We start from the raw sequence: 10,338 nt of genomic DNA on the forward strand, positions 1-10,338 counted from the left end.
GATAGCTTGAAGATCAAAATATATTTGTTTTGTCATAGAATTAGATATATGCTTATTCATTAAGTTAATAATTTATCATTTCTTTTCCTAGTGTAATTCCTCTTCTAAAATATGATTATATGTGGTTTTATGGGCACAAAGATTTCCAGGTCAGGTTCTTAAAGTTTTACTCAGTTAAATTAACATATTCATATCATGTTAATACTTCCTCATATAAGTTGCTTTAAAATGAAATAAGTGAATTCATATACAGTTGGTCCCACCCATACAGCATCTTCTCTTTAGCTTCAGTGATAAAGTCATCTTCTGCAGAATAATTATGCTTTAAATGTACTTTTGGTACTCAGAATGTGAAATAAGAGTTTAATCCATTGTACTTTTAACAGCCAAGTCAAAAAATGCATTAGCATTAAAAAGATACTAAGTCTAAAAATGAATAAATTCATTAAAACCAGCATTAAAAGGAGTGAAGATGTTAGCTTCCCACCTCCTCTTATCAAATAAAAGCTATATTTCAGATGAATTTTGTATTGAAAGATTTTTTAAAATGTATTTTCTCCATTTGAAATGATAGTTGTCTCTGAAGAGTTCAGCAATTCAAAACAATATTACCAATAAAACTTACAGGGGTCCTACATCACTATTGGGAAAAAATACCCACTTTGCTACATTGCTACCCTAATGAAGATTGAATTTACAATGCAAGTTTATAGGTTTATGCAAATTTCATAAGCATTTTAGTGAAAATATAACTAGTTCCTTATGAAATCAATTTCAATATTTATAGTTCCCTTTCTCCTCTCTAATGTCTATGCACAGGTCAAATTCACATCCTTAAGAATGTGGGAATTGCTCAGTGGGTCCTCGTAACAGGTTTTTATGACCAAATCAGGGGAAGAATATATCTTTTACGCATCAGGTCAATGTGGTAGGATGAAAATCTATGTAATGAAGTAGATATTTCACTTTTCTGGTTACTTTGATTAATGGAGTCAGCCCAATTGACTGGAAGATTTATTTTCCTTCATCCTTATCCTATCCTTGTCATCCCCTCAAAAGTGCTTAATGACTAGAAATGAATACATTTTCTAGGAATGGAAAATAACTAATGTAAAGCAAATATCTAGGCAGTCATTCCTAAGGTAAATTAGCAAAAGTTGAGAAGACTTTGGTATGAACATAATTTCCAATTTTGTGCCAAACTAGTGAGTGTACAGTTCTGAATTTCTTAAAATATATTTCAAAGGGAGAGATAGTGTGACTTAGTGCATAATGAGCTGATTTTAAAGCCAACTTGAAGTCCTGCCAGTAATCCTGAATGACATTTCAGTGCCCTAAATAACTTTCTAATAACTGTAATCTTGGCCTTCTTTGTGTCATGGAGTTATTTGGTAGTCTGATAAGGCTATGGATCTCTTCTCAGAATAATATTTTAAAATACACAAAATACATAAGATCACAAAGTAAACTCATTGTTTTGAAATACAGTTATCATCAAAGTATTTTTTTTAAATGCACACACAAGTTTATGAACCCCAGGTAAAGAATTCCTCTCTAAGATTATAATGGCAGAGAAGGTGCTGAACTACTTTAATAGGGGGTTTTCCTCATTCAGGAATTTTCAATTCTATTTTAATTTTCAAATTAAATTTTCAAATCTATTTTCAACCCTTATCTCTGAGTTACAAAGTCTGAACCTTGACATGTTCATCCTTAGGTCTGAAAGAGGATATCAGGAGAGTGATGTCTTGACCTGCAAATGAATTGGATTTAATTGAGGGAGAGCTATATTAAGTTATCATCTAGATTTAAAATAAAAAAGACAGTCTATCAATAAGTATTTATTAAGTGCTTATTGTATGCTAGGCATGGTATAGTGCTGGAGACACAAAGAAAAATAAAGAATTGTCACATCTTCTGAGGCGTTCACAATCTTTTTGGAAAGGACAGAGGCAAGAGGACATTTGAGAAAGTAGAGTTGCATACTAATCAAGAATAGTAAGATATTTGCTGATAGTTATAAAATGTTATCATTATCACAATGATACTGGGATCTTACCTAATAATAACATGGTGTTACAATATAAGTATTATCAATAACATTATTGGGGACAGAGGGAAGATTCACTATAGTGCAATAGAGAGATAATCAGCTTTAATTTGAGGGAAAACTGGATCCAACTTGAGTAGCTGACAAATACTGACTGTATGACAGTGGGCAAATTTAACCTCTTGAGTATCCCAAGCAATCCTCTTAAACTCTTTTAAGTTGTAGGCACTTGCTGATCTGCATTGATAGAGGGAATGTAATCATCAACATTTCCTACATCAGTGAAATTATAAGTTTAGATCCTACCTCCCTCCACCTCTAGGGGAAAACCAAAACCAAAAAGAAAGAAACACTACCACATCCAAAACTATACCAAAATATAATATGTTTTATTATTATTGAGAAAAAATACTTTCACAGAAAGAATGTGAAATAATCTAATCTTTAGATTTAGAAATGATTTAGGAAATGATTTAGAAAACCATAGTGTATGCATGCAAAGAAACAAGAAAAAGACACACTTTTCAATGTTTTCCCGCTTTAGCAGAATTGTGTTATTTGAATGTGAAAGTGAATTGTAGAATTGGTAAAGATGTATTTTAAAATTTTCACCCATTTTAGAAAGGTATATTGTTATCTAGGAAGGGGTGGGTAGGAATAATGACTAATGGGATATCTTTCCCTCCTCAATTTACCTACAAATTAAGAGAATATTCAAACAAAATTAAGCATGGAGTCACCTTTAAAAACAAATGACCAAATGATAATTGCATTGAGTTCCATATTTTCTTTTATTTTGAATTTCTCTCCTGCCATTACTTATTTGTTTTCTCATTTTCAGTGGTTAAACTATGCATGAAACTTGAGCTTCTATCAAACTTTTTTTTTGAAATATATTAATTTTTTCAGGGCTCTAAAAAATGTACTAGAATTAAAAAAAATATCGAATGCATTTTGAAACCTTAAACATTAATTCAGTTCTTTAAAAGGAAGCAGATTAGCTCCTTTTTTTTTTCTGCTGGCAGGTCATTCCCTGTATCATTTTGTGCTTTTGTCTGGAGCAACAAACGTTATTATTTTTCCCTTTGCATGTTCTCTGCAGCAGACCATTTTCAAAAACCAGAAGGGTTGATGTGCAGCACACACAAGGAAGATTTACACAAAAAAGAACAGCTGTGTAAAATATTGCCTTAGGGAAGGGAAATTTACTGAGCTGGTGATTATAGTGTATGAAGCTCAAGGCATAACAATAACAATCTGAGTACCATTTCTCTCCCTTGTGCTGTGCACTATTTTATCTCTTGCCCCCAGAACCAGAAGACAGTCTGCATTCATGGTAGCAAGTACTATTCTCTCTCTCTCTCTCTCTCTCTCTGGGAAACCCAGTTTATAGCAATATTCTGCTTTCAGTTACTGAAAACTTCCAAGAAAATCCTTCATGGAAAATAAATCTAATATTTGGCCTCTTCCCAAAGTGAAGTTTTGAGGGTTAAGAGATTAACAAATCAGGTCAGTGGTTTTGAGCCATGAGAATGTGACAACACTTCTTTTTTATGTTAAAAATCTTACTTTTAAGCAGTAGTAATTTTAAAATGTTTCACAGTCTCAATATTGCTCAAGCAACCCAGCGTGGAAGAGGTCTAAAATTTATATTTAAATTTTGTTTTCTTAAAACAATTGACTTTAAGTTTATATTTCTTGTTGAATAAATAGATAGGCCAAAAATTCTACTTCTTTTTGGGTGAGTAGATGGGACATAAATAAAAAAGTACTGGGGGAAGCCCCTATATTTGATGAATCAATTTTTCTTATTTTTAAAAAGATTATATATTTTGGATTTTTTATATTCTGTACCTTCATAGATTACTATTACATTGTGAGATGTCTCTTTCATCCTAGTAAAACTGTTTAATAAAATTAATCATACACATACATTTATTAATTTCTTTTAAAAAGTTTTACTGATATAGTTTGTTTTTACATTCCATACATTTATAATTTATTCCTACTTCCTGAGAGGTCTCTTGTAATAAAGTGAAAGAGTTAAGTATAATTAATCATATACCTACATTTTAATTCATTTATTTATTTTTGGGTGGGTGATAATTTGGAGAAATTCCTAATGTGGAAAATTCTTTCCATCAGTGTAGATCAGGAGCTCCTCTGTTATTTAAATCCTTGAGTTTTCTGAAGCACTGGGAGTTCCTGTGACTTGTCCATAGCTTTATAGCTAATAAATGCTAGAAGTACTTGAATCCAGCTCTTTTTTACACCAAGACCAGTCCTCTATCCACTTTGATATGCTAATTTTTACATTTAATACATTGTTTTTGAATTGTTAAGTACTACATTGAGTGTGCATATCAAAATGTTTAATTTGTGTATTTTTTGATACACAATTTTTTTTTCTTTTCTGATATTATTGATGTAGGAAACTTCTTCCACAAATAAGAGTAGCAACTCATCTATAACATAGAGTTTCAGACACTGCATGTTTAAATTTCAAGGCCGTGGTTAAAAAGCATGTAGAGATAGAACTTCAACCCACAACTTTTTGACCATAAGGCTTATCCTCTATGCAATATACTACCTTGCTACCCCATTATCTAGAATAACCTTTACTATTTAGAAGAGTTATTTTGTTTCAGAATGACCAAATCTTTGAACATGAATGTTCCATTTAGAGTTTTTGCTGAAAGATGCATGATTTACTTATGCTGGATTGAAAATGGAAATTCATTGGTTGGTGTTTATTTCTTTTCCATAATTATGTATCCTCCTTGTAAAATATATTTATTAGTATGGCCTTTATTTACTCCTTTTGACTCACATTCCATTTAGTAATCATGCTTTTAAAAATAGGCTTCCCTCCCTCGTGTGAGATTAGATTATTATTTTTAAAAATACACGAAAAACATACCCACTTTTACTCACACAAAGAATGATCTATCTCTAGCTTACCTTACCCTAACATTTAATATGCTAGAGAGTCTTTGATTAAGCATAGGAATTGTCACTACTTCGTGTAGGAGTAGAGAGCATAATGTCACTTATCACTTTCTTTTGTTCCCAAAACAAAATAACAATAACATATTCCTGTATAGTGTTAAGAAAATATTTAATAGCAATTAAACATAAAATGTAGCATATTTTATTTTTTGATAATCCAACCTATAATTCTGTGCTTTAAGTTGAAAATTCAAATTTTAAAGCATTTTATTAAGAAAAATTAAATAAATTAATAACTGAAGGAGTCATGACTTAGTAATGATTTTAGATTGATATCAGTGATCAACAACTATTATCAACCTCTGAAAACTTTCCTGTTGAAATATGTGATTCTTCAAATGCAATCTTCAAAGTTCAATCTTGAAGATTGCATTTGAAGAATCGCATATTTATAAAATTGAAATCCACCCAGGACCAATTCCATCACAATCGTGTGGAATGACTTCATGAAGTGTTAGAGGGACAGACTGAAGAATGTGAATTATTTTGTTGAAACACCATGGAAAATTGGAGGACAAATATACAACTCCAAATGTTACTATAAATGATCTACATTACCCTCTCCTTTAACTTTCACTTTTTTTTAAACTCAATACAACACATATAAATAAGAGACCCACCATACTTTTTCTGCAAATGTTTCTAAATGTCAATATTGTATATGCCTTGTGTGTCAGATGTCCCTTTCCAACTCTTGAATGAAAGTGTTTCTGTGCTCTAACTGTTACTGCAGAGGTAGGGGGCAGATATTTTGAACATGTTAATAACAATTTTCATTCTAATGACAAAAATAAATTGACCTTGCTTTATAACCAACTATATCTGCAAAATATTTATCACAATTTCATTTCTTTTTTAAGCATTATTCTAAACTAGCATTGGAAAATTTAAAGTTTTGGAGCATACCTTAATTGCTTTTTTATTACTAGTTCTGTTCTGAACATTAGCAAACATTTTTTGCTAATGATAAAGTTTTAATGCTAAAGGAAAATGACTCATTTCCAAAAATAGAAAGAGAGAGAAACATATATCCTATTTAGTTATAATTATTGGATTTCATTTAGTATAGAATCAGAATATGAGAGCTGGCAAGGTCCTTATGCATCAGCAAGTCTAATATCTTTATTAGATGAAAAAGATCTAGAGAGAGAAAGAGACTTTTTTCAGGTCCAGCTATTAAGTAGGAGAAACCAAGATTAAACACTAGGTCTTTTAACTCTAAAGCTATAATTCTTTTCATAGCATCTTGTTTGTTTTCATATTCCTTCCACAAAAACTTGCTCCTCCCTGACATAAAAAAGGATAAAGGTGCTAATTGTAGATATAGACACATCAGAAATATTTCTCTTATATAAAATTCATATGATACATACACTATATATGAGTGTGTATATATATATATATATATATATATAATATGCATATACTTTAGTTTTAATCTCCACCCTCTCCCAACATAGTCTTCATATTTTAAGATCTACTTAGGTATAGGTACTCTGAAATATTCCTTCTACTTGCCTCTAGCTATGTAGTTCATGTGTTTTGAATTTGCTTGAATAATTCTACTCTATTAAAGTTTATGAAAACCTCTGGACACTATGAAAAATGGGGTAATCATTCACTCCCATGAATAAATATATTTCTTCTAAAATTCTGTTGTCTTTCTGATTAATTAAAAAACTCAAAAATATAGTTAGGACCAAATGGGGTACTGTAGAAGTAAACACACTTCAATAATAAAAGAATGAGGGCTATAAGTTGAAATGTTTTCTCTTTTCAAATACTGTTAGGGAGCAGACAAAAACAGAGCAGGAGCTCAGTGTTGCTTCCTCTATTGACAACAGTGGGAAAATCTAGGAGTCTTCCAAAACAAACAATAACGGTATATGTTCAGATAAAATTCATTTTATGAAATGCAATGTCTTTGGATTCATTGTATCCTGTATTCATCTTTAGTGTGACATGATAGTGAGACAGTTGCAAAACCATCTCATGGATTCTAAAGTCTCTCTTCTCAGACTCCATTCTCCTCCAGCTCCATGACCTCCCAGCTCTCTCTTCTCCCAAATGAGAGGGTAGTCAAGTCCAATAATTTAGGTCAGTTGAATGACTGAGAAAGTTTCTTCCTCACTTTGTAGATAATTTAATTACAATGTGTAATAAATATTTTAAAGAAGAAGTTTTTACCAGATGGTTGGTTCCAATTCCTGTAAACTTATGGATTTGGTTTGAAAGAGAAACTTTCAGAACTTTGAGACTCATGTCCATGTGCACTCTGCGTACCTTTCTTATTCCAATAATGCTGCATTTATATTGTGCTCAGTTTCTTAAAAACTATTACTTGTTGATGAAAAGCTAATTATATTTTCTTTTTCCTTTGCAGGTAACCCATTAGCTAAGGACAAATCAAGCCAGTTCTAAGGCTGAGAACATTAAACATAACCAATATCCGGAATGTATTACTTGAGATCAACCAGAAGGAAGCTTTTTATACTGGGGGGAGTATACCCTTTGGTAATACCCTCACATTTTTCCCAATGGGATTCTTGGCTTGCAATTAGCAACCCTTTGAGATCAAAACTTCTACAAAATTAACTACGAACTTCTTTGGGTTGTGAAGCTCTCAAAGAGGTTAGACAATTCACACTTATAAATTGCACATGCTAGAAGAATTTAAAGTTGCAATCCAAGGAGTTGATATGCTGGAAGATGATGAAAGAGATGCTAAACTCTTGAGTTCTTGACTTCAGATGTAATTGCTTTTCAAGCTTCTGAAAGCAGTCTACAAAACACTGGCTGGTCTCCATTCCTGAACTCTATGTTTCATTGGCTGGTGGGACTGTACACACCTTTAATAATCTTTCTTCTGTAGAACTTGTCCTCTGGCATGGCATACATTTGGACTTTTTGATTTGTCTCTTAATCTTGGAACTCTCAAAGCCTACATATTTTAACATCTTAAAATTGCTTTTGTTATAGGAATGGAAATATATATCTATTGTTAATGATGATTGTTGGCAAGTAATAGTTATCTGATACATCAATCATATAAAATGTGTAGACAAGCAGCATCTTTCCTTCCCTAAGGCAAATGGACTCCTCTAGCTCCTTGTCAGTTAAATAAGTAGTGGTCAGAGCTAGAGTGCCATATTTATTATAAGATATTTTGACTTTAGAACATTTCCTTTCAGATTTCTTTTTTTTTTCTCTCCCCCAAAGTGTGTTATGTGCTTTGGTTCCTTAATGTGCCATTCCCCCCCCCCCAATTACACCAATCAAAAATAATCTGTCATTAATATTAAGTAGTCCTGATTTTTAAAAATTGCCAGGGATGCATGCCAGTTTATAATGCTGAACTTAGATGATATTCATTTAAAACCCCTTTTAGTGTTTGTTTCTCTCTTTTCTTTTTTTCTTTTTTCAAAAGAGGTCTCTGACTTGAACAAAATGGTGATCTGGATGCTTATGTATTTGTCTGCTAAGTCTCTCTGTTGATAGAGGAAGGAGTTCACTTCTCCCAGTCTCTAGTTCACAAATATTTGCTTACAGTTATCCAACTCAAACTGTTTCTTAGGCCAGAATTTTTTCTGCATTTTAGTGGCTAGCTTTTGAATTTGTGATTTGCTGTTCCACAAAAAGTCTTCTAAATATTTAAAAAGCCTTAAACATCTATGAACTTGTTTTCTAAGTTATTACAGAATGTATAATTTTATACTCCATTTGCTATATTCCACTTGTAGCATGGAAGCAGAGGAGAATGGACATTGCATTCCTGTTCTGTATCATTTCTACTACATAATTCTGCAGGTGGGAATGAAGAGGGTGGGACTTCAGTACTTATATTTTGTAAACAAACATGAAGACTATACAGATGTGGGCCTATTGAAAATAATTGTGTGGGCAAGCTCATTCAAGCAGCTGGCATGAGGCATCAATATGCTGGAGAAGCAGGGAAAATCTTTTTATTTTTACAACTCATTGACATGGCCAATTAGACATAAATTGGGTTCCATGATGGATGCGCACCCTGGAGTGCTTTGATAATTCACTATATGCAACACTTTTCCAAGACCAATTCATTACCTCTGCTGTTTTATTGTTCAGGAGAGGTAAAACGTAACAATTATTGGAAGCTAAATTGGAGATGTAGACTTATAGCATTGTACTGAAGAATATTGCACACCATCAACATTTCCAGGGAAAGAGATGTGTGTCTGCCTCCATTTTAATTAGAGTGGTTATTAGGACCAGCTAGCTGGCTCTGAATGTTTTTTTTTCTTTCAATAAGCTGTATAGAATTGGGCAGAAAGGCATGTGGGTTGGGGAGGGAGAACATCTTTTGAAGGATTATCCCTTTTTTTGGAACAATGCAAAGTGAAGACTATATTATTTTGTGGGCTATGCATTTGGCCCCCATTTGTTCTTGATTCTGCATCATGCTTCTCCATATTGTTTCCTTTGGCTCTTCTTGAAAACAACACTGGAAATTCTGTATTATATACAAGTGTAACACATGCATATCAATAGGTGAAATAAATGGACTTTCAAATATTCTAACTAGATTATCCCCAGTAGATTAATGTTGTGAACTATTCAGAAAAAGTGAATAAAATTGTGATATAAAATTGACTCCCCTTCTTGGATGTACACTAGTGGGGATGTGATTTCTCTTTTATTTTAATAATGCTTCTAGCTCTAATAATAGCTAACTTTTATAAAGGCCTTCAAGATTAAAAAAGTGCTTTACAAATATTATCTCATCTTATCCTCATAATCATCCCCAAAGGTAAATGCTATTATTATCTCTGTTTCACAGATTAGGAAACTGAAACAGAAAGTAATTAAGTGACTTGCCCAGAATAACATTGCTGGTAAATGTCTAAGGCTAATTTGGAAGTCAGATATTCCTAATTCTAAGTCCAATGTTCTACCCACTGTGCTACCCAGATACTTCTTGTTGTTCCTACCTAGGGGAAATTTCTACATTAATATTATTCCTGGCAAAATTATTTAATGAGTTTCTAAATAAAAGTCCATGGGAAGTTCTGCCACTTCCACAAGATTATGATGTTTAATTTGTTATGTTCTAAATAAAACCATTTGAACAGATTTAGCACTGCCCTAAGCCCACCTCTCTCGGCAATGATGTACTGTTACCACAAATACATAGTATAAATTTTCCTTTGAAAATGGTTTAAGATGCTCTTGTAGTTATGTATTATCATTTGATCTATGCGAAGAAAGATTCAACACATCAAATACACATGGACTATGGCCTT

The 10,338-nt window shown here is 32.4% G+C and overlaps 1 protein-coding gene across 4 annotated transcripts in view; it reads left to right on the plus strand.

Annotated features, from left to right (window-relative positions):
• Positions 1-9,772, plus strand: part of TAFA2 (TAFA chemokine like family member 2) — a 539,444-nt gene extending 529,672 nt beyond the window's left edge. For all 4 annotated transcript variants that reach the window (XR_004229940.1, XM_031940952.1, XM_031940950.1 and 1 more), the window contains one exon: positions 7,443-9,772. Coding sequence is in view for 3 of the 4 variants with exons in the window: in XM_031940952.1 (XP_031796812.1) it covers positions 7,443-7,454 (12 nt within the window). In the remaining variant the exon portion in view is untranslated. The remainder of the gene's footprint in view (positions 1-7,442) is intronic.
• The last annotated feature ends 566 nt before the right edge of the window (positions 9,773-10,338 follow it).

This window comes from Sarcophilus harrisii, chromosome 5 (genome assembly GCF_902635505.1).
Source record: "Sarcophilus harrisii chromosome 5, mSarHar1.11, whole genome shotgun sequence".
In the NCBI taxonomy this organism is placed as follows: domain Eukaryota; kingdom Metazoa; phylum Chordata; class Mammalia; order Dasyuromorphia; family Dasyuridae; genus Sarcophilus; species Sarcophilus harrisii.